Raw genomic sequence first — 26,423 nt, 5'->3', positions numbered from 1 at the left:
TGATTTTTTGCATCCACAAGGTTTTGATATCGGAACCTTGCTTAAGCGGACCAAGCTACTTACCACTTGGACCAACCCCTATTGGTGATACCATTTCTACTTCTATACAAAACCAATTATACTTCTATAAAAGTGTTTTTGCTTTTAAAAACACTCAAAAACAACTTCTACAACTTCTCAAAATAGAAACATTTGATGGGTTATTCACTGCTATCATCAATATGATCACCAAGAGATCCTGAATCATTCCACCAAATAGATGCTTATGAGTATGCAGTAGGATTAAAATTAATCTATAGTTTTAACATCTGAAAACTGTATATTTCTAGAAGAAAAAATCATTTCACAGTTGCGGATGAAAAGAAAAGAAAAAAATCAGCCAAACAGAAGAAAAGATACACTCATAATTGATGAACATAGCATTTTATGGCCTTCAACTATTATTTTCCTCCACACCTAATTAGAAGCTTTGAGATTTATACCCTTTAAAGTATGATTTCGCTGTCAACTACTACACTTAGTGGAGCATTAATTCAACCATTACGTCCTACCTAAAAAATAATTCAACCACTAACCTTATTTCCAAAATACACATTAATAGTTGCAATGATATTTCTTAAGGGTGGGGCTCTGAATTTGAGGATCTGTAACCTGATTGACTGAAATTTGTCAAGAATAGGCCAGATTCTACCCCCACTGACATATAGACTGGCAGCTTCCTGTTAGTCATGAGTCATGACTGGGATCAAAACTTACACTTGAAGTTCATGAGATCTGTGAAAAGTAGTTCAGATAGAGCTCATTGTGGCCAAGTGCTACCATGCAAGCACTTTGTTGAAGATGGGCACATATATGAAATAATAATAATCATAATGAAGATGATGGAGAAATCTAGAAGCTGAAATAATACAGCAGCACTTATTCCCCACTTCAATCAGGCTATAGATCTAAGTTTGGCAACCCAATGCTTATCCCCAACCTAAAATTCCAAGTAATATCTTCTGCATTAACTTAATAACATAGGAAGCTAAGGACTGAGAAATGTATCTGAGGAATGCTTAACCAACTTCCACTTGAATCCTGCAAAGCCACAGCTATCTTGGGTGCCCCTACAATCTCATACATGTATTGCTAAAGAGCTCCAGTCCAGCACTGTTTAAGTTGTTACAATGTTGGATGTTGTAGGCAATGAGTTTAGCTTCCAGGAGTGGCATCATTCCTGAGCTGCTCAACTGGTACAGGAAGAAGAAGAGCAAGCCTCTGCTTGTATCGAGCAATCCGTTGTAGCCGTTCTTCTCTTAACCTGCAGCTATTATTGAACATTAGATTGTACACTAAAGAAAACCAAGTGTGTACATCATGAGTAGAATCTTAGATTAATTGATCACCATACACCATTTTTATAAATTATTGAGAACTGATAGCAAATGTCGCTTTATGTTGGTATAAATAACAAGTGCAACCTTGTTCTCTTTTCTTTTATTCTCCCATTCTTTTGTGTGTGTGTGTGGGGGGGGGGGGGGGGGGACAATTTTCAGCATTGGCACTGGACCACTTGGGAGTGGCCTCTAATAGCTTAGGGAAAAAGGGGTGTGACCTTCAAAGATCATCAGAGCTTAACTAACATGCCAAAACTAGTTTTCAGTATTAAGAAACTCAGTCACATGACACAGCTGAAAAGGAGTAAGACGCATGACTTGCATGACAAAGTAAAGCTAACCGGGTAAAGACTTTGGATAGGTGAAGAGCAGCATGAACAGGTAAAGATTGATCTTCAATTCAATAAACAGGAAAATGGAAACATTTAGTATTGTTGACAAGAATCACAACAGAAGGCAATGGTTTAACCATGCTGTTACTTTCACGACATAATGAATGTGGCATTAATTTGTGCTGGAAACATTACATGTTCCATCAACTGCTGTGATTGTTGAGTACTTACAATACCGTAAATGAGTGACATTTCATCTGCTGAACCCCCAAAAAAAAAAAAAGACATTTCATCTGCTAAAGTCAAGAATGAAATTCACCTTGAACGAACTCTTTTAGCACGTTTTATGTGCCTCTGTAACAATTCCCGAGGAGATAAATGATCAACATCATTGGCATTCTGTAACCATATACAATCAACAAAGTTAGCCACAAAATTTCCCAATACTTGTTCCTTTTTTTCATCAGGTTACCTGGGCTCTGGGGTTTGAATGTCAGTAAATAAAAACCACAAAATGCACATAAGTCTCTCAGCAAAAAGAACAGATAAAATGTAATAAAAATGCTCGACACTATAACCAGTAAAACTAAATCCTATGATGGTGTTATTGAGCTCCTTGATATACATATTACCAGATAAAAAGAAAAGCCTCTGGCAGAGTTCAAAAGACTAAATAGGGATTGCAAATGGGATGAAAACTGGTTTTAGTCCAAGCAGCTCCACCTTACATAAATACCAGGCTAAGCATACAAATCCACCCACAGCCCCGGGCCCGCCTGGCCCCCTATATGGCGCTGGTCCGCATACATTCATATGCATGCCCTATGCTCGTTTCTCCCTTTTCTTTCCCCGTTCCTTGGTTCTTGTCTGTTGGGACCTTCCCCTTCTTCTGGTTTCCGCTTGGTTGTCCCCCCCCCGTGGGCGGGTCGGGGGGCGGTCCGCCTTGCCCTGTTCGGGCTGTCTCCGGCTGGTCCTTTGCCGCTTTGCTGGCCTTGTCTGTGCCGTGCTTCTGTTTTTGCTTTTTTTGGCTTTCCTCTGGGTTTGCCTGTGCACTTTTTGTTTCTGGTGTGTGTCTTGCCTCTCCCTGCTGTTTCTGGTCCCTCGGTCTCCCTCTTGGCTGCGTGTCTCTGTTTTTTCTTTTTTTTTCCTGGCAAACTATTATCACCCTTTGACATTACCAGATTCTTGTCATTTTAGTGAAATATCTATAGGTAAAATCTTTTGATTAAGTTATGTGAATTATCAATCTGTACACAAAGGAAATGGAAATGCTTCCTTATACTTTCATCCTTTTTCTTTTACTTCAAATACAAGAGCATGCCTAATTATCTCAGTCAAAAGAAAAGAAAAATTAAATTCCAATACTCTGCTAACTACCCATTTCAAAAAATCAAATGGGAACTAGTTTCTGCCATGTTAAGTTTAAATTATCTAGCATGTAGCATAGACACTGTTCCACATAGCTCCCATTCATAATATATCCATCTCCATAGAAATGCATGCAGCTTCCTAGATCAGATATAAATATCAACCAAGAGAGGCAGATGCTTCACACCCCTTGACTTTCATTTCCCTATCAGTTCTCTATGTTCCTTCATCCTTCCTTAATGATGAACCTTACATCATCTACTTCCATCAAAGATTACCCAATAAAATTATTGTTTGTAGCAATCACTCATCAACCTTCTTGGGGTAGTTCTCCTGGTAGTATACAGCCCAAAACTAGAATGATTTCTTTCACAAAGAACCAAATCTTAGTTGCATCAAAAATGTTTATATAAAACAGTAAAGAACTATATACATGATATAAGCATAATAAGAGTTGGTCACACATCAAAATAGCTTATAATGTTAAGAAAAAATTAGTGTTCAATGATGTATGAGACTAAGAAAGGATAAAATTAAAGAGGGAGCTAAAATAGAAAATAGTCCAGCAAGCATTCATAATTACACATTCTGTAAGAAAAAAACAATTAATCAATCTTACCTTCAAACTAACCCTTTGGATGCCCACCCTCCTAACCCCTTGGACTTGGAGAGCTCCCCTGGCCCCGCGCTCCGTTTCCCCCCATCTCTTCGGTCCTCTCTTCTTCGCCTCCGATGGGCTCCCTCTCGCTCTTCCCCCGCCGTTGGTCTCGTCCCCTCTCCCCTCTCGCTTCTCTCTTGGCCTTGGGTCCCTTCCCCCTCTGCCTCCCTTGTCCGTTCTCTCCCCCTTTTCCCTCTCTTCTGTCTTTTTGGCCCCTCCTCCCCTTCCCTGTCCCTGGCCTCGTGCTCCCCCTCCCCTTCCCCCTGGCCGCCCGGTTTGGTTTGCTTTCCCCGTCCCTCTCCCCTTTGGGGCCCTCCTGCCCCGCCCCCTCTTTCCTTTTTCCGGCTTCCTGCCCCTGTTCCTTTGGTGGTCGGGCTCGGCTCTTTTTTCTTGCCCTTTTCTGTGCCCTTTGGGGGCCCTGTTCTTTGGCCCCGCTCCCGTCGCTCCTTTGGGTTTGCCCTGCTGTCTTGGTTTGGCGTTCCCTGGCTCCTTTTCGTGTCGGTTGGTGTGTTTGGTGCTCTGTTCTCTCTTTGGTGGGCGGTCTCGGCGTGGTTCCTCCCGCTCCTGCGCTTTGGTGCTTTTTTTGTGTTTCTTCTGGTCTCCTCTCTCCCCTCCCTCGGGTTGCTCCCGGCGGCTCTTGTTGTTCCGGGGTCTTCTCCCTTCTCCCCCTTCTTGTGGCTCCGGCCCCTTGTTTTGTTTCTTGTTCCTTGGTTCCTTTTGTTTTTTTCATCAAAAAAAAAAACAATTAATCAATCACTTGAATTCTCTTAACCATAAATACGTCAATGATTCAGTAATGAAGTATCTTAATCTGAAAAAAAAGGAGATGATACAACAATTAAAGCTTTTGTTCCCAAGTGTCTATGAGACAAACATCATGTTCTGGGATACTTTTACATGTCCAAAGACAGATTACAAGCAGGCTACTCAATAATGCTGATCCGAGCATATTAAAACAAAATATGGCTCTCCAACTAAATTTGCAAAAGATACCAAAGAATGCCACCATAACAGTGACATAAAGCTCCATAAATATATAGCCTATCAGAATCAATCAATGGAATATCCCCACAAATGCACAAAGATAAGAAACCAACCCCCAGCCCCAAAAAAATAAAAAATAAATAAAACAAGGATAAGGCATAATAAGTCAAAAGCAAATATCAATCCACAATGATATGTCATTCCAGTATATTATCTAGACAACAACTGGAGGGGAATTCAAGTGGACATTTATCTAAAAGAAAAAAATAATAGTAGAGTACAATAATTGTGCCACCACATATTAGAACAAACCTCTTCTTTTTCTTCCTCATCATCTTCAGCTTCATCTTTTTTGGGCAAATTGTCTGCTGCAGTCACAGGCAGCGGCCTAGGGAGCAGCTTTACACCATCCCCGAATAGAGGCTGCCATTATCAAATAAAAATGTTAGCACAAACTAGTATTATGATTTTTTTTTTTAGGGGGGGGGGGGAAGGGGGAGGAAAGACTAAAAAGAAAGAAGGCTAAATCTAAACTTTTGCAAACAGCTATCATAATCATTCAATTATATCTAAAAGTCTACAACTACAGGCTCAAGTCAACAAGACAATGGCACTCCATCCTTAAAAAGATTCAACTAAAAGGAACAGTCGAAGAAAAGTGTACAGATATAGAATATAGGCAGTTCATAATATCTAGATAGATGCTCATGAAAGCAACACAAAAGTAATATGGAAGCAATAAAAACTGTTAAAAGATGCAACAACAAAGAGAAAATGAAGTCAAACATAAAAGAACAAAGTGAGGTAAAAGTACAAACGAAGGATCATTTCTATATGGTGCACTAGATTAAACTCTATGTCAGTTGATAAAACGGAAAAGGTTTCCCAGTTGGTACATGGTTCAAGAACTCAATCTCAGTGGCCAACCCAATGGTCCAAAAAAGCCAAATTGGACCTAGATCATTCTGATCTGGATTTTGGGTATTCTTTTTTGTTGAAATCAAAGCCAAATTTGGGTGGGAAGCATAAAATTGCTGTAAAGTCCCCAAATGCACCAAGATCTTGATGTATTGACTTGTACACAATCTCAACTTGGTGAATCAAGAAAAAGACATATTACCAAGATCTGACTGAGTTCTTCACCTATGATCTGACAAGACTAAGAAGCTTTTGACATTTCAATTTTCAACAATACTAGAGTTGGTCAGGTAGAAAAACAAAGCTCAAAAAAAAATAAAAAAAAAAAAAAAGTAAAGGTTATACCTAAAATTGAATAGGTGGGTGCAAAAAGTATTACACGAAAGGGAAAAAAACACCACACCAATACATGGGGTTTGGTTGGTGGTGGCTAGGTATCAAGTATTGGTGCTCCTATCAGTGAGCACACTGGAAGGGGGTTTAAAGAGATTTACTGGAAAAGGAGCTAAGATATGCTGAAGATACAGAAACTGATGAATATGGACTATGGAGGGGAAGGTGTATGCAAGGTATCAAGGACTGGTACTGGTCAAGCACAAAGGGAAGGTGGTTTTGAAGAAATTTATTGAAAAGAAAATGCTATAGATTAAAGATACTCAGGGAAATGCTTAAAAATTGGATGGATATGCTTAAGACGCAAAACAATGCTTTGAAACATGATTCTTAGGCAGGGTTCAAAAGAACAGATTCAGGATCCTGAGTCTGGATAGGTCAAGAATTAGCCAAAATATGCCCTAACTTCAGAAAATCAGTGAGCCAAAATATGCCCTAACCTTAGGAAAACAGTACAAATTGACTAATCCAATCATGATCTTCTAAACTCTGGTAGTACGTCATCACTAAAAAAGTAAAGTTCCACAGGGCATTAGATGGTTAAATATCTGTCAAGTGGCAAATCAACTAGGGCCCAAGTTCTGTGTACAAGTATACTCCATGATACTGTAATTAGGATGTCACTAGTTTGAGAAACACCATCCAATGAACCCCTTCACCAATGTCTTTATAGATACAGCCAATTACAATACCATTACAATAACAGCTATTGGAAGACTGTCTGAAGATTAATTAACTAGAAACAAAACATAATAGGACTAAACTGACAGCTGGCAGGGGCATGGAGAACAATAACCTTGCAGTAATACAAACATTACAGATATTATAGGGAACAACAGAGTTAGCCATGCACATGTGGGTGCATCCATCTGCACTTGCACATCTAAACTTGAAAAACATGAACCCATTAGCTAGTTTAGATTACTTCTCTTACTATTAGAATCATTTCTTTGCTGAGGGATCAATATAATGTATTAATGTTTTCCAAATTGGTCCTTTTGGCTAATAGTTGATGCACCGCCTACTGAGAGAAAAGATGAGGGTTAAGACTCCAACAATGAAAAAAAGGATCAAGAAATCTAAAAATTGTTGGAGGAAAAAAGAAAAAGGGAAATGCTCAAGACATGCCGACAAAATGGCCCTAAGCAGATTTGAACTCTTTGGGAACGTAAAAACACAGTGTTCACAGACACATGAAAACTATGTTAGATGACATTAAAATCAAGTAACTTCTATTGTGAAACTATAAACCTACATCAGACCGACCTGATGACTTTTTATTTTGGTGCAGTTGAAAAGTTTGTTCAAATACGGATCAACAAACCACAATCATGTAACAAATAGAAGAGATGAAGGTACAATCCGACAGACTAAGCAAGAGGCACAAGTTATACTCAGTGGCAATTATCAAGTTGAATCTTTAAATCAAGAAGTCTGATTCTTAATGTAGTTTTGATTCTCTAAGATATTTGATTTTTATTTTCTATTTTCTCCTCAGACTAAAAAGGCAATATGTGTTGAACACTACCTTTGTCCATGTTACTTCAATCCCTGAACTCCAACCTACAAATCCTGGAAACCAGCCTTTCTTTTTCAACCAACACCCATATCCCAGTTTACCTAGAATATTCCCAAACCTAAGGTCCAGAACTGATCAAAGACATTTAATTTTCTAAGATTCAAATCCCCCAAACAGTATTTATTGTCAAATTACTAGTGGTATTATAGTATATGGGTATTTATTTATAAATTTCAGTTCCATAGGGTTAATTTCGCCAGCTTTATAATTTTTTACCCTTTTGTTTGAAACCTATAATAAAGGGGACCTGAGAACTGGTGGTTCTATTCTGAATCATAGGCTTTTCTTCTCTTTAATATTGGCACACACTCCTCTCTTCTTCTGTTGCTTCTTGCTTTACCTAAGTCTGATCACAAGGTTCGGTCATCATGACATTTATGAAATAAAAATTACAACAGGAAAATCCAAGAGACCAAAATTCTGTTCTCATTGCCTAGAAAAAAAATCCTTAAAATGGAAATAAAGGCATCTACCTAACTAAGAAGGAAATGTACAAACCAGAGTTTCTTGAGGCAAACCATTCCGCACCCATGACCGACAAAGTGAATATAAAGAAGCACCATCTGATAGTCGGACCTATAAGAAAACATATATCAAGAAGTAACCAATTTTTGTTTTTTTTTTTTTTTTGGGGGGGGGGGGGGGGGGGGGGGAAGGAGAAGGCAACACATACACCTAAGTCCATTTTTAAGCCAATTGGAACAGAATTTTAAATGCTCAATTTCTTAAGAGACAGTACTTCAAAATCTTTAGAAGACAAGACCTGACAAATGGATGAGACTGAAGTAAGAAGGCAGTGCGAGAGAAAATTAGCTTTGGAGGAATACTCATTAATCATGAAACTTACAAGAACCCAATTAAAGAAGAAAATATGTCCGCATCAAACCTCAAACTCAAGTGTGGAAATCCATTTCCATAAATTGCTCTTTTTAAAAGGAGAGCAACTAAATCTCAGACTGTCCATGATGCAGAGAATGATATTCTCTTAACCAGAAAGAGAACAACCCAAGCAAGTCTTGCTTTAGCACATCCATGCAGAAGTCATGCAGTTTAAAAGGGTAATGCTAGCACAATTGTTATCACTCCACCAGAGAAGGGGAATTTGATACTCAAGTGATCTTGGCCAGAATCTTATGACTGAATTGATTTTCCAAATGGTTCATTGATTATTTTTCCCCATCTTCTGGGTGGTTTATTTTTAAGGGAAAAGTCCATTGCCTACTACTAGATGGTAACAAAATTTTTGTGTTTCTGACCATTAGACAGATAGTAAGTCTCCCAGGCCTGGGTAAGCCACAAGTAAAATCTAGAGGTGCATCTGAACCATATGGCACATTTGACACATATTCCTACTTTGTCCAATGGCCTATGGTATTCAAACAGATTTGATTGTTTCAATGAATTTAAAAAATAATAAATAAAATAAAATCCAGTCAAAATCAACACGTTTTTGGGAGAACAGACCCATATAGATTACTCTAAATGCCTTATGGCTCCTCATATACCTATGAGTACCTCCACCTAGAATTCAAACTTTTGGATGGATCTTGTACATCAAGTCCGGAGTTTTTCTCATCTTGCTGCAGGATCTCATCTGCCTCTATTTCATTCTGTTCTGCCCTTCCATGTGTACACATTTTCATCCTGCCTACAAGTGAGGGGGATTAGATTACCAACGTGGCCAACAAATGGGCCAAGAAAGGCAACACTCCCCCTAACATGTAGGTTGAAAGGAATTTTGTACACAAGGAAGGATGAAACTCAAAAGGATAAAGCAGGATTACAGAGATAAGAGGAAAGAAAGAAGTTTGAAGAAGTTTTCCGTTGTCACATGGTGAAGGTTCACCATATCACTATGGTGTTCCCTAATCCCTAAACCATTTTACTATCTTTCCCAAAATGCTCTTCCACATTCATCTGAAGCTTGGGGGGGAATGAACCTCCATTCACTGCGGCTCAAGGAAAACGCAGTCCCATATAAAATGCAAAAATACAGGTTCATGCATAAAATGCATCTCATAGAACCAAAAACATGTTGACCAAAATATGACTAAAGCTGCTGTGCCTATGAAAGAGTAAATGCTCAAAATATCCCACTACAATCTGTTCGGATATTCTTTTTCTTAAAAGCAAAGTAAATCTGTACCTAGTTAAAAATAAGGGTACAATATACTACAAATTAATACACCTTAAAAATTGTAATACGCAATCAGTTAATGAGAAGATCTAATGCAAAACCAACTTACCTTCCGATCATGAATGGCCACAACTGTATCATCTCTGCCTCTGTCCCTGCCAAAACAATATGATTAGCATTTGCATACAATACATTTGGAGATATTTAAAAAGTTTCTCTTTCAACTGGAATTACCTCAAGTCCTTGTAACTGCTAAAATCGGGAGCCGAAGATGAGAATGGAGCAACCTGATAGGAAAGGACAGGAAACTCCTTTAACATTTGCACCAAAAACAAGAGAGAGAGAGAGAGAGAGAAGAAGAAAAGAAGGAAACTCATCTAAATGCAACATGAAAACCCAAACACAACAAAAGGCACAGCTGTAGTAGTCAAATTCAGTACAACCTAAAAATAGATGAAATGAACCCAAACAGGTGTTGTTCCATTATTGATTTTTAGCGGCTAAAGTGCCTCATGACACGTCATGGCACCAACCTTGGGGAGTCGGGGCCACTCACCCTCTTCAGAGAGGAAATAGCATGTGAGGGCCTGAAGGGATTATACCCACTGCAAAGGATATGAGGGCACAATATTTTATTTAAAAAAAAAAAAAAGGACTGTGTTCAATGTAAAGCAACACTGCAGGAAATGATAATGAGAATGACAATCTTAAGAAAAGCATACCAGCTTCTATTTTTCCAGTAAAATTCAAATGGAACAACAATTTTAGCTAAAAGATTATGTTAGCAAAGATTAGTGAGAGTTCCTTTTTATGCTGTTTTTAGCTGGAAGCTAAAAGAACCTGGCAAAAAAGAAAAATAGGATCAAAGGAACGTAGTTCTAGAACCAGATGGTAAAACTGATAGAGAAAATATATAACATAATATTACAACTCGGATCCACTACTTAACCGCCTGCGGAAAAGGGATGATGTAGATCAAAGTATAAGGGAAAAAAAACCAAATCACAGCCCATATTTGCCTTGTGTGGGGATGATTTTTCAATGATCCTGTGAACCCATGCCCATCAAGTGGAGAAACCTTCAAAAGTTTAGTTTCTATTTTCAGTCTTAAAATTATATTTCATTTCATTTAGATGACTACTACTTTTAGGCTTTTTTTGGTATCAATAGTCATTCTCATTTTTTTATACAAAATTGTTTTGTTGGTTGTTTGGTTTGGTTATAACTTTTAAGCCTTATTTTTATTTATGGTTTATCAACAGAATTGAGAAACTATAGTGAAGTAAAACTCTATTATACATTATGGTCAAAATCTATTTTAGAACATTTAAGTGGGAGACATAATTAGAAAGATGCATGTGACTGAAATATAAAGCCTAGTAGTTTCTAAATTTAATTAATTTCTCTTTTCCAAAAGATTCTATTGTCCCTAGTTATGAGGATATTAGTTTTTATTCTCAGTCTACTAAGTTTTTATTACCCTAATCCAAGCTATCTTGCCTCTAGACTTAGCCATCTCTCTCCTCACTACTTCACTTTGGGATAATTTAGCCTCCCCCTGGTTTTTTCAGTTCCTTTAATCTAAATTCTCATTTGAACTGGAGCATCACAAGGCCTCTTGATGTAAACTGTTTCTAGGGGCAGCATATGGCCTGGGGTTACTTTCCCCAAACCCTGCAGCCCCTAATTGAACCAGCAGTATTTTGGTCATTTTGGAAATTTTCCAGCTGTCCAAGGTTAGAGTGTCTTTAGGTCCAACATGTTATTAAGACCCTAGATCTAATTTTGTTTTTTCATTCAAGTCAATATTTTGTGAGTTATTGAAGAGTCCTTGTTAGGATATGATTCTTAGGTTGTGTGGGAGAATCCCCTAGTTTCAATCTGGTTTTTGTTAGGATTCCATATCTACTCTTAGATTCCAAATTGGAATTTTATAGAATGAGATATGATAGAATCCTTGTTTGAATTAAAGTCTTTATTCAAATAAGAGTCATACTTAGATTTAGATTGTTAGTTTGAAACCGAGTTGGTTTCCTAAGTCAATTCCTAGTTTGTTTTGTTTTTAGAGGCTATAAATAAAGCATCCATCCTCTGTAATTGCAAATTGAATTGATTAATAAATACCGATTGAGAGTATGGAGTTAGAAGTTGTGAGTTTCCTTGGGAAGGTCTATGGCAACCATTAAAGAGCTAGTTTCAGGAGTCTTTTTCAAACACCAGCAGCATTCTTTAACCCCAGCAGCTTCCTTCTATTCCCATTAATTACAACACACCCTAGCCCCTCTCCAATCCTCTCCCCCTTCTTCCCTACCACCCACGAGTTCCCCAGCCCCCCTTCTATCTCACAGCAGCAGCATCCCCCTTCCCCTTCAGACCCTAGATTCCCTAACCTTTCACCCTCTCCTTTCCCCTATAGGATCGCACTCTTCCCTAGACCCTAGTCCTACTTCTAGTTTCATCATTGGACCTTCTTCCATTAGGTTTGTGATTTTCTGCAATTCATCTTCATCCTGTCTTAACCCGAATATCATCAAAATTCATTTAACTCCTAAACCCCCCTCAACTAAGCCTCAAATCCTATTAGAATTAGCTTCTCCCACACCCTCTTCACCTTTCCCTTCAAACCCTAGACCCAGCCGCCACCTTAAGAGTCCCACTCCAAGTAGGAAACCTAGATTTACAACCCTAAACCAATAGAACCAAATCTGAAATTATATAAAAATAAAAAATAGCATTAATTCCAGCCTAGCTGAACCCTAGAATTCATTAAATCCTTAAATTTCAGTTCTGAAATCCCAGTTAACAGCTAGTTTCAAGCTTGAAAACCCAAAGAACTTTAATTCTAAGCCTGGCAGAATCCTTCTAGGCCTTTCCCTAATCCTTGTGAACCCTAAAACCATCCAAAAACCAACCACCAAAAGCATTCACAACCCTAGAAGACTGTTGGTGTCCAAGAGAGAGGATCCACGGGTGAGTTTGATCCCAGGGCCATAACCGGGCCAGGTATCGTTTGAAAGGGATAGCTCAACAGGTAGAAGTCAACGAACTGCTCGAAGGGACTATTTTTTAAATCAATGCATATTTCTTTTGCAGTTCTTCTTGACAACGGGGACTTTCTTTGACAGCCATTATGTGTCATGGATTGGCCTAATGAATTTAGCTCAGACAACTAAACCCTAAATCTGGTTCACATCACCTCCTTGGGACATGGTCATGCCACCTCAAACAACTCTCTTGTAGCTTATCATATATAGGGGCTACTCCCAATTCAGCTCTACCGTGCTCATGCACTTCTTTACCCGTCAACCGCGTATCCATTCGAGCCTTCCTCATTTACACTACCGTACTGCACTTAGTATGTCTATGTGATGCTTCTTCACCACCAATTACTCCATACAATATATCATAGCCAGTTTGATGAGGGAAAATCATCCGTTCATATTTTGAGTCGTATCAAACCTCTATTGAACTCTCTCAAAAAAGACACTAAAGTTGAAGCATAATGAGAAAGAGAGATTTGATCCTTATTTTCTGAGGCCCCTTGTATTATTCTGTTCTTCTTCCCCCTCCTCCCTCCCCCCCCCCCCAACACAATTTTTTCCTTTCATGGGTTGTCAATACATTTATTCATTTACAAATTTACAAAAATAAATAAATAAATAAAAATAAAATAAATCAAATCAAATCAAACCCACTAGTCCATAAGAGCTTTAAAATTTTGCAGAAATATACCCCCGTGAAGGCCAGAAAAAAAACAATTCAAATAAAAAGTCTCGTTAGTAACTACGAAACGACCTAAAAACCGGAGAAATAAGCAAACCAAGATGTTTAGAAAAGGTGAGCAAAAACGAACCTTTGCGTGATGAACGGCAGAGGCGCCCTTGATTGTGCCTGGAACTGGAGTTCCCATCTGGGATGAAGGAATCTGCGAGGAGGACTGCAAGTGGGGAGGCCTCATCAAATGAACAGGATGAGGCGGTGGGTCCGCAGGAGGAAAACCAAAAGGACGAAGCTGAACCTGAACCTGATTGGGAAACGCCATTAGCGACCGAGAAGGAAATCCACCGCCAGCGCCACCGGCACCGCCACCAGGATTCGCAATGGTGACCAATTGATCGGGGGATTGGGGCCGGAACGATTTGGGAATGAAGCCGCGACCCGATGATCCAACTGGGTAGAGTATCCCCTGCTGCTGAGAAGTAGGAACAGATGAAGGGTCCTGGGCGATCTTAGACTCCATTTGAGGAGGAGGAGGAGGAGGATTTGGGGTTTTACCGCCAACAAAGAGAAGAGCTTGAGCAGCAGCAGTTGCAGTAGTAAGTGGACGAGAAGAAGACGCCAATGACTGTCTGGAATCTCTTGTTGACGCTGTGTTTACATTAGAAGATGGGTTTTGAGGGTCTCCGGAAGCAGTGGAGCTCGAAGGTTTCATCGGCACTATCGTCATGGCGGGGTTTATGCCTCCGAGGGGGAAACCTCTCTTCTATTCTCTTCTGTTCTATCTTTTTTGAATTATTCTCGTCACATTATTTTCGTTTTTAAATTCATCTTTGTCTTCCAACTTCAAAAACCAACCGTTTTCTCACATACGGTTCTCAGTTTTCTGTCTTTTTTTCTTTCTTTTTTCTTTTTGCTGCCTTTTGGAAAAGTTTTGAACGCAACACCCGCGCCCTAAACTTTTTTTTCAGGAAACCAAATTATTCATTCATAATCATACGGGCAGAGTTGAATTAATGAGTAGCATGTGCTGCCAACGGTCAAGATTAAAATTTGATCTCGACTATTCGTCTCGTAGATGGTTAAAAGTGAGATGGATAGTTGAGATCGAAATTGTCTCGACCGTTGGCAACACAGTGCTGCATCACACTGAAGTTGAACTCATAGTGATAGGGCCAAAGCTTGTGGAAGGAATGGAAAACACACCAACCAAGGCTTAGCTCTTTCTAACATTAATTCACTTTAAAGTCTAAAACGAGAGGCAGAAACATGATTCAACATTGGAGGGGGGGTTAAAGAATAAAAGCCCAGATAATCTTCGCATTGGCGAAGCACTAATATTTTTAGTCACACATATTGTGTGAACCCTTATAAGAACTATTGAGGGTCTCACCTCTAAATTATTTTATTATATTAAATAATAATCCCACATTTATTTTGTGGGACCCACACATATTTTTAAAAAAAAAAAAAAAAGTTAAATTATTGATAATGATTTTTTGGGCAAAGTATAAGGAAATAAATAAAGGAAAACAATAAATAAATTGATAAAGCATACTTAATTGTGGAGAAGATTTTTTCCCAAATTTTCCTTAAACCACGCTCATAAAAAGAGAAGATAATAAATAGAAGAAAAGAGGAGAGATATGAGAGAATAAATAAGAATTGAAGACTTAGTTTCTAATTAGGAATGATATTTTGTATACCTAATAAGAAATTTTTTTCAAAAATTTCCTTTAATCCGCGTTTATAGAAAGAGAAGAGAACAAATAGGAAGAAAATATGAGAGAGAAGAGATGGGAGAATAAATAGAAATTGAGGAATTAGTTTTTTTTTTATTAGGAATGACATTTATAACCATTATCTTACCTTTAAAAATTGCTCTGAATATTGAGAGGGCCAAATAGTGATATTTTACCTATTCGGTTTTTTCATCGCTCTCTTCTTTTACTTCTACTAGAGTCAATTAGCAAACTAACCATTGTATAGACAAGAAAAGGGTGATTAAGCTATATACAAGGTCACAAGTAAGATTGCAATAGGATTAGGCTTGGTTAGAGTATGTGGAACCCTCCACCTTGATTTTAAGGCCCTAACCACACACACACACACACACACACACACACAAAAAAAAATCCATTGGGTGTCCTATATTTTTGAAAATTATTTGCAAGGTGTTGGTGAAAAATCTAGCAGGTTGATGAACCGCTCCACTCCAACACTCAAATGATCTGATCTGGTTCGGACTTGAGCTGCTCAATCTAAAAACCACTGAAGAACTTCGACTTTGCAACCACTAGGAGAATTCATTAAACACGATCGACGATCCATTTCCAACGATCAAGTTTGCTACGAAGTTTGAACTGAAAGAGGAAGACTACTAGAGCACTCATTCAGAATTGTAGATAGAAAACTCATTTTTGGTCCTTCATAACAGAAAGTGAATTTGCCTCTTATCTGAACTCTTGCTATTTAATTTTCTATTTGTGCTCATCGTCGTATGTATTGAAACCTTCCCCAACCGATCCTTTTGTCCTGATTTGATGGCTTATATTTATTGTATCGTCTAATCGTGAGGTTGCATTATTTTCAATTGATTCCTCTAGTTCCAGTTCGAATTGGGTCCGAGTATTTTTCCCATAACATAAGGAGATGGTGGGTTGGGCCAATCAAATACTAGACCACAACACGACTTAACTTGTCATGTCATTGTTTTACATGGCATCCACGATGTTTCACTTACCCAAACTAGAGGGAAGGTATGTATCAATGCTCCCCCACCCCCCACCACCACCCCCATTAAAAAAAAAGTAGATTCATATGAAAAAAGGAGTTGTATTAGTTGGTATGTAGCAAACAAGTATCATAAATATGTTATATACCAAATATCTAATAAACAGATGATTAGATTAAGCATAAAGTGATAAGATATATATTCATATAAGATAACAAAATTTTTTGGTACAAGTTTGGATAAGCTTTTTCATACTTGTAAAGAAAGAGTCTTGTAAGATGCTAAAGTGCAGTTTTGCACTAATATGGAGATGAATCAACCAATAGTTTCATCAAAAAAAGAAAAAAAAAATAACCATCTAAGAGAGGTGTCAATGAATGAAAAGAGAAAGGGTGATATATGAAAGGAAGACATTGACAAAAGAGATTTCATTTTTTCTTTTTTTGCTAATAAAGAATTCTCATTTCAAGAGATTTAAGGTAAAAAGGTACCAATTTTGTGGCTCATTCCTTGGCCCAGGAAGCCCTAGTGCTTGTGGTTGGAACCCGGTTGGCGGGGCCACCTCCCGGCCGTGCCCATCAATATAGTTTGTTTCACCAAAACGTGGAAGGGACCCAGATGATCAAATTCCAATAATCAATTACTAGATCAGCATATTTGTTAAAAAAAAATTTGGTAGGGCATATTTGTAGAATAAAGGTATATGATAGGTTTTAAGGTTTACAAGAAAAAAATAACCTCCATCCATAACTAAGGTGCTTATTTATTGTCTTTTTGAGGAAAAAAATAAAAAAAAAACTAGTGGAAAGATGTAAAAATTTTATTGTGGAAAAGATAATTATTTTTTTACCTTTACCAAGAAAAGGATAATTATTTCTTTGTCATAAAAATAAAAGAATAAGTGGATATGGGAAAATGATTTCATGTTTATATATAAATCTTGTCTCAAATTTCTTTTATGTTCATATATTTGTCTGTGATATGGCCGGCGTATACTGAAGGTCTGACCACGGTCAACCCTAGCAATCCGTACCGACCAAGTTGTGGACAGTTCATCAATGAACCAATACTGGTAACGTATGCACTATGTAACATGTATTGTTTAAATCACAATCGGCCTCCATAAAGATCGGGATAAGATTCATGATCAAACCAGGGAATTCTCATGATTTATGGAGTCCAGGTCGAACTCTAGAGATTAGGTCATACTCTACAACCACTATGTAGGTAACTACCTAAAATCTTCATAAGCCTAGCACATAGCCATGATCGATACGCATCCTAAACTTACTCCTTAGCATCGTAAGCTCTACAAGTTATTTCCTTCTAAAGTTGTACTTTTCCACCAACTTGATCGTCAAAGACTTTCTTCGACGAGAGCGGTTGAGCACGTGTTTTGTAGGTTGTCCACTATGCTGCCGAGCAAGTTTTTTGACCAAAAGTCTGAAACGTCTTTCTTTCTTTCTTTCTTTTTTGGCGAGAAGAAAATTTTCATTCAATAAACTTTAGAGGAATATAGAAACACATCCAAAAAAATAAATATAAAAAGATAGATGCATGACACATAAGGTTAATTTGAATAGAAACATTAGAAACCAACAAGATGAATTTGACCAAAGTATCATACATACAATAGACGGGTCATCCAGGCTAAGGTATGGATCAATCCTAATAAAACCTTAGAAATAAAGTTGCAATTACAATAGCAACTAATAAGCTCAAAAGATATGAAACACGCATCTTCCATCACAAACGCCCAAATAGGTGAGGACACGTCGCAAAGGCGGAGATTGATACTCCACATGGGTGGAGAAGTTGCATCTTGAACGACTACTGGATTGATCTGAAAGATAGAAGTGCAAGAATGTTCCACCACTTAATTTCATGAAAAGAATGAATGGGCTTCTGCTTCAACAGCGGTGATTTTTCCTTCGCCACATTTGTGTCTGGATGATATTGTGGCAAGGATTGAGCAAAGGAGGTTGCAGGGGCTTCGATGGTGGCGACTAACAACAGTACGGAGGCTACAGCATGGACTCACGGCATCATAACTTCCAAAAGTAAAGCCTTTAAGACCGGAAACTTCAGCTACCACATATACAACCTAAACCTCAACTGACTTTGTATATTAAGTCTTCTAGTAGAGGAGGAATCGAAGAAGATGAAAAAGAGGAAGAAGCATGACAAAAGACGGGGAGTTGGTCGACGTGTCTGATGGAGAACAGAAAACAGAAAAGGAAGAAGTAAAGATGGGGGACCGCCGAGTTCTCTCCGCCTCAAGAAAAGATGGTGCTTTAGGTTTTCTCTAGAGGGAGCTTTTTTGAGAGAGAGTTATTAGGTCAGCATAGAACCTGTTTTCTATAGGATTCAAAGAGTCTGAATTGGTGTAGCTTTATTTTGTAAAATGACCACATGTATGTATATTGTATAGACAAACCCACCAGAAACCTTAATTAGGTGGACTTGATTATTCCAATTATTTCAATTCTGACAGAAAATAAATAAGTTTCAGTTTTTATGTCACAGACTCACAATTCGCGCGAAAAATTAGCTCCATGTCTAACGGTACGGTGAACTATGTTAATTTTAAATATTAAAAATGACTAATAGAAGTTTAATAAAATAAATTATAAAAATTTGAAAAAAATAAAACTAATTCGAATCCTTGTCTCCTGCCAGTTCTTGTGTAGTTTAAAATGACATCTGTCGTTCTATGCAAGAATATATAATACCTGTGTGTCTAGAGAATCATTTTTTAAGAGGCTTCCATCATATTTTTATTGTAATTTTAATAATAACTTCTGAGGGTGAGGAGTGAAGCCCATTTTATATTTAAATTATATATGTAAATAAAGTTATTTTTTGAAGATATAGTCAAGGTATACGTAAGCTCACTCAGACAAGTTTCAATTCTTTAAAAAAAATTTAAAGAAAAAAAATTTAATAGTAATAATTGAGTCAGTATTTCTCTCCCTCCTGCTTTACTATAAAAAGATACAAGTCACGTTCAAACAATACGAATTGACAATGAATATTAAGGGTGCAACACACTTCATGGTTGGGAGGAGATGCATGAAGAGCATTGGAGGAGTTTATGGAAATACAATACCCCGCTTAAAATCAAATCCTTCTTATGAGGAGAACAATGAAGGTTTACTACAACGGAAGTATTGAACTTTCGGGGAATCATGATGGATTGGAGACGTAAAAAATTTGGTTAAGTAGAGGAATATACATCTCATATTTTCTTCCGTTGTCCTCTAGGTTGATTGGTATGGTTTGGAAGCTCACTAGCATGGAGAACCTCCGAGACTGAAACACCTAAAGAGTTTACATTTTCATCATTGTGTGGACTCTTTGGAAAGCTAGAAACAACCCAGCAAAAGGTAAAAGAATATAGAAATCTGAGTAAATTATTCATGAGGAACGAGTTCTGAAGATTGGTAAGAAAAGTCAAACAAAGGGAGAGGTGTTTGGCTTTAGTACTACACAATTAATGCGCAGTACTGAGCTGCGAATGATGAGGCTAAAAAAATCTGGTCGATCTCGACCACTCATTTTGTCTTTTCTTTTCTTTTTTGACCCAAGGGAGAGACCCAAAAACAGGGTTGAAATAGGGACAAACCAAACAGAATGGAAAGCATTGAACCCCCCCCCACTTCATCAATGTAAGCAACGATGCAACTTGGAAGGAAAGAAAAATCACAACATACAGGAATGGAAATAGATCGCAATAACACAAAGATCAAATATGGTTTACAAATCAACACATGAGATACTACATCCACAATTTTTGTTTCCATGTGGAAGAAGATTATAATACAGATTTCTCATTGTCATTATACAAAACTCTCACTCAAAACCCTAATTAAGGCATAATATCCTCAAATCTCATAGACAATATGAGAGTTTAAAGTACATATTTATAAAATTTCATTTTAAACAAACATGTTGAATAAATGACTTTTCTACCTCTAGCCTCGATCCCACCGCTTGAATGGGCGGAAAAAATGACTTTTTTACCTCTAGCCTCAATCTCGCCGCTTGAATAAAAAAAAAAGGACAGTAAACGGGTTTATGCTTCATCAAGTCCGTTATTTTTATGACAGATCTTTAAAAACAAGTCATTTAAATCGTCCACCAATAAATACATGATGTGAGTCAATCTTGAAAAATAAATACAAGAATTGAGTCACTACATAACAAATCTCACCAGCAAATTTCACTGATCTAACTACTATAATCCAATATTTGACCATTTTGGGAATATACTAGAAATAGAATCAATTAATATGATTCTGATTTTTGAAACTATGATGTAGACCTTCCCATTTAACTTTAGAAAAAATTACAGCATAAAGTAGACCTTAGCATCATGTGTGGTTGTTAATAACCAATTCTACAAAAAAAAAAACCCATTTTTGGCGACCTTTTTTTTGCAATCAAAAAGTCCATGTAAGAGTTCAATTCTCCAACATGATGTAACAAAATAAAATTTCTAAACACATGCTTGAGGCTCAAGATATCTCTGATCATCTCCTAGCAAACCACGGCACCTTAGTCTGCTTGTAACCCATACGTAAACGGCCAGCAAGTCCAATCTAGCTCCTTTACCATTGTCAATCCTTTCGGAGTCTAGATCACCTCTTCGTGAGTGAGAAAACATGTTTTTTTTTTACTCTTTTTCACTACAAAATATTGATATAATAATTAGATTAGACCTCCAGTGGAGTTTCATGTAGGTCCTACTACTAATGTGTTGTAAGAAAGTGTTAGCAGAGAAATGGGGAGGTGATCCGGACTCGTCTTCTCCTTGAATTAGTATCCTATAATTCTCCTAGAAAGAGGGTTGTATTCTCTTACACTTCTCCACCGTATATTTAGTAAAAGGATCCACTTCTAGACCACGTGGCAAAAAGACTGAAAGTTTTCACTGGTGGCGAAGAGAGTAGATAGACTCTCTTCACCAACTTTGACTGAAATTTGACCATTAAATCCATGGGCACCTATAAATCAATCGGATCCCATGATTCTCATCTCTCCTCATAAATTTAGCTGGAGTTCTGCAGGAAAGAAAGAAAAAAACAAACAGGTTTTTCCTCTACTGGCTTAAGAATTATCGCAAAGCGTGGAGATCAAAACCCATATATAGTTGAGTCCAGATCATCTCTCCTGATGGAGAGTACTTTGTTATACTTTTCAACCACGTAATTTGGTAGGGCCTACAAATGGAAAATAATTGAAAAAAATTAAGAAGCGGTGAGACCCACAGTAATACCTTGTGAGCTGTGACCTCCCGTATTAGTGGTTGGCAAGCATCGGCCAGGTCGCTGATCTGGACTCATTTCTAATTCTACTAATAAACTCTTGAGAGAGAGAGAGAGGAGAGAAAAAGAAAAATTATCGAAAAGAAAAAGGGGAGAGAAACTTTTAAAAAAGGACGTGGATGGTTTCTTTGGGTAACACGTGGCAGGTAAAATGGTGGAGCGTAGGTGGTAGCCCACGTCATCTTCATGTGTGATGCTCCACCTTTCTGCGCAGGCTCTCCAGATAGAGTTGGCCACGTGGCCAACTATACATGCAATGTCATGTGTTTTATATGACCCCCCACTATGGACCACGACAAAGAATCACCTAACACTGTAACAGCCACACCACATGTCCCATGTACCACCACCACCTTCTCTAATTATCAGCTTTGGATTATCGGAATAAACCATGGGTCAGCCCGGTTTGATAGATACTGGTTCCGGTTATTCCGAAACATGTTTCAAGATCAGATCCATTGTATCGTTATTGAATCAAAGCTAACATCGTTGAAAAATGTCAACTATTTTTAAAACACATATAAAGGTAAAATATCAGATCCAGACTGATCTAGTTCAATATTTTATTAGTGAAATATATACAATATTTAATACAAATTAAACATTACTTCAGAGTCGTCAAATGTGTAATATATTTAAGATTAGGGCATAATTTTTGACCAATTCCTAACATTTTTTTTTGAACAAATAAGAAACTTATATTAAATTTAAGATCTTAATTTTTCCCTTTAAAATTTTGGTAAGATTTGTAAGGTTTAAGTCAATTCATAACTTAGAGGTGAGATGGGTTGTTCTCGTTACTGATTTTGGGTGATTCCATTACCAATTCAACATACCACATGGAAAGGGGGAAAGGAAAACGTTATGTTTTATGTGGGTTTGTGTGGGGGTGTATCACAATTATTTTTTTTAACTAAGAATTACTAGCGTTCGATAGGAATCGAGTGATTCAATATCCATTCATGAAACAATGATCAAGGGTTCGGATCAATCAAAATACCATTGTAACCAGAAAAAAGGATCATTCCATATACCATAGTGACAGTGCATGACATTAAAATAGTTTGGAGGGACCAATTAATTCATGCATGAGAGTTTAAATCATTTTTTTTGTCTGAGAGAGGTATGTGTTCTTTTGATGTTTTTTCACCACACAATAGATTAGATATCTCATGTGGATCCTACGATTATTGTATAGTAAAGAAGTATCAAGGAAATACGTACTTCTGCCGAGTCGAAGAGGAGAGGAAATCAAAAGTCATGCGTGGGTTGGTTAGTGTGGAATGAGAGGCGGGACCAGCAGTAAAGAGCTGAAAACCAGAGACGTGCATGCCGCCGGCTGGTCCCACCTACACCAGCAATAAGGTTAACCCAACCCAACCCAGCACAAGCATCCATTCTTACTCATGAGACTCTCCCGAGTTTGCCTTTCCAGCCCTCCACCACCATTTGCTGTTATTTATTTATTAATTAATTCTATTCTGAGTATTTGTAAATGCCTCTTCCGGTTACGCGCCATTATGGAGCAGCAAAAAGTCACGCTTTCCGTACTCTTACACCGGCAGAATCAGTAGCCAGTTGTAACTCCCGTAGTACAAAAAAAAAAAAAAGAAAAAAAGAAAAACAGAAATCCAGCGTGCACGCGCGTTGCGTGTGGGTAAGTGAGTGCAATTGCCTTTGTAGTAGAGTATGTATGTGTGGTGCAACAAACTAAAAGAAAAAGATGAGGATATAGAGAAAACCCCCAAAACACCGGAACCCATCTCTCTCTCTCTTTCTCAGATTCTCTTCTCCCATCTCCATCTTCTCCATCTCCATCTCCATCTCCATCTTCATCTTCATCTCTGATCAGAGATGAAATAGAGTAGTTTTTCACAGGTTCTGAGCTTCAGAATTATCTTACTCGCTCAGCATTCCATTTTAAGGTTGCCGGAGGCGTTTCAATATCTGAGTGGTCTGTCCACACGAGAAGAGAAGAAAAACCCTCATCTTCTCTCTCTCTTCTGCAAGCAACGCAACACCTGAATCTCATAAACAGCTTTACAGAATGAGGATCCGAAAGCGATGGCCGGTTCCAACCCCAACTCCACCTCCATCTTCTTCATCATCATCTCCTCCTCCTCCTTCTTCTTCACTCGGCAAAGTTACACCACAACAAGCAACTGCAACGCCAGATCTCCTTTCTACAAGACCTCCTCATCTTCTACCTTCGTCAAAATCTCAATCACCTGAAGGGGGGTTGCACCGCTTAGCTGATCTCTCCGTTGTTCAAATCAGGAGCAGAATATCCCCTCCGCGACCTCGTGATTCACCAAATCCAAACCTCCTCCTCCAACGCCCCGATCTGCAGCTCACGATTATCCGACGAACCGACGGCTGGATTTGCGCCGGCACCGAGAAAGATGTGAAGCCCGACAACAAAGGCGATTCCGATTGCTGCGATCACATGCACCAAACTCCCTCTCCTTCTTCCCATCTCCAGGTTCCTTCTCTAACTCAATACTCTCTCTCTCTCCTATCATCTATTTTTCTTCTTTTAACCTCATTTTTTTCCATCCGAAACTGCACTGACTCCGGTGACGGCCGTGATTTCAACCGGCTTCTTCTCACCGTTTGGTAGTTTAACCGTCAACTCCGGTGCATATCTTGCCGACATGAGTGCAACCGTTACCGGCGATGATCCTCCTCCTCCTCTCTAACTGGTTTCTTCTACTGTAGGATTCTCAAGCAGCTGTCGTTGGCAGCAGCGCCGCCACCGCCGGAGGAACTGGACAAGAGCATGTTGAAGACGAGGGTTTGGCCATCGCAACCAATCAGAGGTAGGCTTCCGCAAATTGTCTCTTTCTCTCTTATTGTATTGGTTGAAGAAGCAGAAGAAGAAGAAACGTTTCAGCTTAAAACTGCAAAGTATACTATTTCCGGTATAAGAAACCCTTTTTGGGTTCCATCTAACATGTATATATGTGGTGTTCCACTTCAACCATCATCATACAACATGCAACTTCATATGCTTTTCTCCATCATCCATCTCTCTATTTGCCGAATTTTTATACCTAATTCTTGCTAATTTTTTCTTCGGAATTCTCGAAAATAAAATGAAAAAATAATTATTCTGACGAGATGTTGCAATCGGTGGCGGCGTCGCTGGCCGCAGTGGTGGCGGATTTAGGATTTCCTATTATTACATGTGATGATCGTTGTGGTGGTGCATCTTAGCAGCAATGAACTTAGTAGTGCTGTAATGCGCCTTGTGTGTTGGTGGTTACAGGAACGAGAATAACCTTGGTGCAAACACATCTGTTGGAATCTCAGCGTCATCATCGGCTTTGTCTCATCAAGGTATGCATGACTTCTTCCATCCATCTCTTGTGTGTGTCTCTGTGCATGAGGAGAATCTGTTTGGTCTCAATGATTTGAATTTTGAAGCAGAAGGTGAGAGATGGTGTGAAGGAGAGAAAGCGTTTCCTTTGAAAAAGAGAAGAGGAAGCTATGACAGGAAGATCAGCGAGCAACAGCAAGATACGATAAAGGAGGAGGAGAAGAAAATGAAAACCAGAGTGAGAAGTAAGGTAACAAAGAAATGGGTTGATGAAGACGATGAAAATGAGGAAGAAAATGAAGACGAAAACGACGAAGGAGATAAGGTGGTGGTGGTGATGAATGGTAAAGGTGGGAAGAAGAGAGGAAGTGTTGGTGTGATAATGGAGGGTTCAAGGTGCAGTCGTGTGAACGGGAGGGGATGGAGATGTTGTCAACAAACCCTTGTGGGTTATTCTCTGTGTGAACATCACTTGGGTAAAGGACGACTCAGAAGCATGACCAGTGTTCGTAACCGTGCTTCCACCATTGCTAGCAGATCCAAGAACATCAAGGAAGAAAAGAAGGAACCAATGAAGAATATAGAACACGAACCATGGGAAGACGACGAAGAAAACGATGATGATGATGATGAAGATGAGAAGCCATTGGTGAATACAAGAAAGAAAAAGAAGATTGGTATAGTTAAGGCTCGATCTATAAGCAGTTTGCTTGGCCAAACACATGTTACACCAGCACTAGCAACTCTACCACCATCTTCTGATCCAACTGCTCAAAACATGGTAAGATGATATATTAATGGTGAATTGCTTCGTTTCATGTTGATGGAATCTTGTTGATCTGGTTGTGGAGAAATAGGACTGTAGGAGTGGTGCATGAACTATGATGTTGTTGGGCTTTATTTCTGTTATTCCGTTCATACTCATTCTCTCTTTTGAATTATATGCTGCTTTTATTTCTTTCCTTATAAGTCCTTTATTATAATCTTGATATGACATGTAGGAGAATGATATGATATTTCCACTCTTCCTATACCTAGAATCAACACGTGGCAGGATCATCATACAGAAAATGATATTTTTCTTTAAAGTTAGTTTTAATATATAGATATCCATACAACAAACAATAGATGGGAAAGGTGATGTCTCTAGAAATTACACAAAATTATCCCTGCCAGTTCACTATCAAAGAGTTGGCTAGTTGACAATGACCAACGCCTCTTTGTAGAAAAGTTAAATGTCATATACGTAATAGTTTTTTACCGTTAACATAAATAAAACTGATTGAATCTGATAATTAGGAGTTGATCTCTATTTATAGGATGCAACGAAGCCTATTCCATTCACTATTCAAGCAGTGGTTTCGAATATTCTACTTTTTGCAGCCAACTTTACATCATGTCATTTTTCCTATGTTCCTAGAGAAGCCACGTTACGGTCGACAATCTAGCAAAAGTGGCGTTGTTGATCGTATGCAACAAATTGGTCAAGCACCACTTCATGGTTGGATCTTGGATGATACAACTTGTGTCCCCAAGTGTGTTTTTCGGGTTGTTGAATGAAAGCCTTGATGACGTCTA

The 26,423-nt window shown here is 38.4% G+C and overlaps 2 protein-coding genes across 6 annotated transcripts; one reads left to right on the top strand and one right to left on the bottom strand.

The window, feature by feature from the left end:
- Nucleotides 1-268: 268 nt before the first annotated feature.
- Nucleotides 269-14,364, bottom strand: LOC149001398 (proline-rich family protein). Of its 5 annotated transcripts, none has more exons than XM_089138212.1 (8): nucleotides 13,767-14,364; nucleotides 13,602-13,685; nucleotides 9,983-10,035; nucleotides 9,858-9,903; nucleotides 8,110-8,187; nucleotides 5,034-5,144; nucleotides 2,031-2,110; nucleotides 269-1,309 (listed from the first exon to the last, which is right to left on the bottom strand). In XM_089138212.1, the coding sequence occupies exons 1-8, from the start codon at nucleotides 14,193-14,195 to the stop codon at nucleotides 1,195-1,197; spliced, it is 996 nt and encodes a 331-aa protein (XP_088994338.1). In that variant the 5' UTR covers nucleotides 14,196-14,364; the 3' UTR covers nucleotides 269-1,194. The 5 variants fall into 5 exon arrangements, with proteins under 5 accessions (XP_088994338.1, XP_088994339.1, XP_088994337.1 ...); XM_089138213.1 differs by having other exon boundaries at nucleotides 13,773-14,364; XM_089138211.1 differs by having other exon boundaries at nucleotides 9,858-9,897; nucleotides 13,602-14,364.
- An 8,860-nt stretch (nucleotides 14,365-23,224) lies between these two features.
- On the top strand, nucleotides 23,225-26,417 carry LOC149001397 (uncharacterized). Its single transcript, XM_089136098.1, has 4 exons — nucleotides 23,225-24,008; nucleotides 24,245-24,345; nucleotides 24,795-24,865; nucleotides 24,956-26,417. Exons 1-4 carry the CDS (start codon nucleotides 23,574-23,576, stop codon nucleotides 25,633-25,635), a joined length of 1,287 nt encoding a protein of 428 aa, XP_088992224.1. The 5' UTR covers nucleotides 23,225-23,573; the 3' UTR covers nucleotides 25,636-26,417.
- Nucleotides 26,418-26,423: the final 6 nt, after the last annotated feature.

Source organism: Hakea prostrata, chromosome 10, assembly GCF_041222555.1.
Source record: "Hakea prostrata isolate BN-2017 chromosome 10, UWA_Hpros_2, whole genome shotgun sequence".
In the NCBI taxonomy this organism is placed as follows: domain Eukaryota; kingdom Viridiplantae; phylum Streptophyta; class Magnoliopsida; order Proteales; family Proteaceae; genus Hakea; species Hakea prostrata.
Note: the sequence above shows the minus strand (reverse complement) of the source record. Positions and strands in the feature narration are given on the sequence as shown.

Excerpts from the sequence above, each read along its gene's own strand:
- LOC149001398 (XM_089138208.1), bottom strand. The coding sequence starts at position 14,195 with ATGACGATAGTGCCGATGAAACCTTCGAGCTCCACTGCTTCCGGAGAC. Across the intron at positions 9,904-9,982 it reads AGCAGTTACAAGGACTTGAG|GGACAGAGGCAGAGATGATA; the intron begins GTAATTCCAGTT and ends TTGTTTTGGCAG. Across the intron at positions 8,188-9,857 it reads TGGCCATTCATGATCGGAAG|GTCCGACTATCAGATGGTGC; the intron begins GTAAGTTGGTTT and ends GTTTTCTTATAG.
- LOC149001397 (XM_089136098.1), top strand. The coding sequence starts at position 23,574 with ATGAGGATCCGAAAGCGATGGCCGGTTCCAACCCCAACTCCACCTCCA. Across the intron at positions 24,346-24,794 it reads GCCATCGCAACCAATCAGAG|GAACGAGAATAACCTTGGTG; the intron begins GTAGGCTTCCGC and ends TGGTGGTTACAG. Across the intron at positions 24,866-24,955 it reads ATCGGCTTTGTCTCATCAAG|AAGGTGAGAGATGGTGTGAA; the intron begins GTATGCATGACT and ends ATTTTGAAGCAG.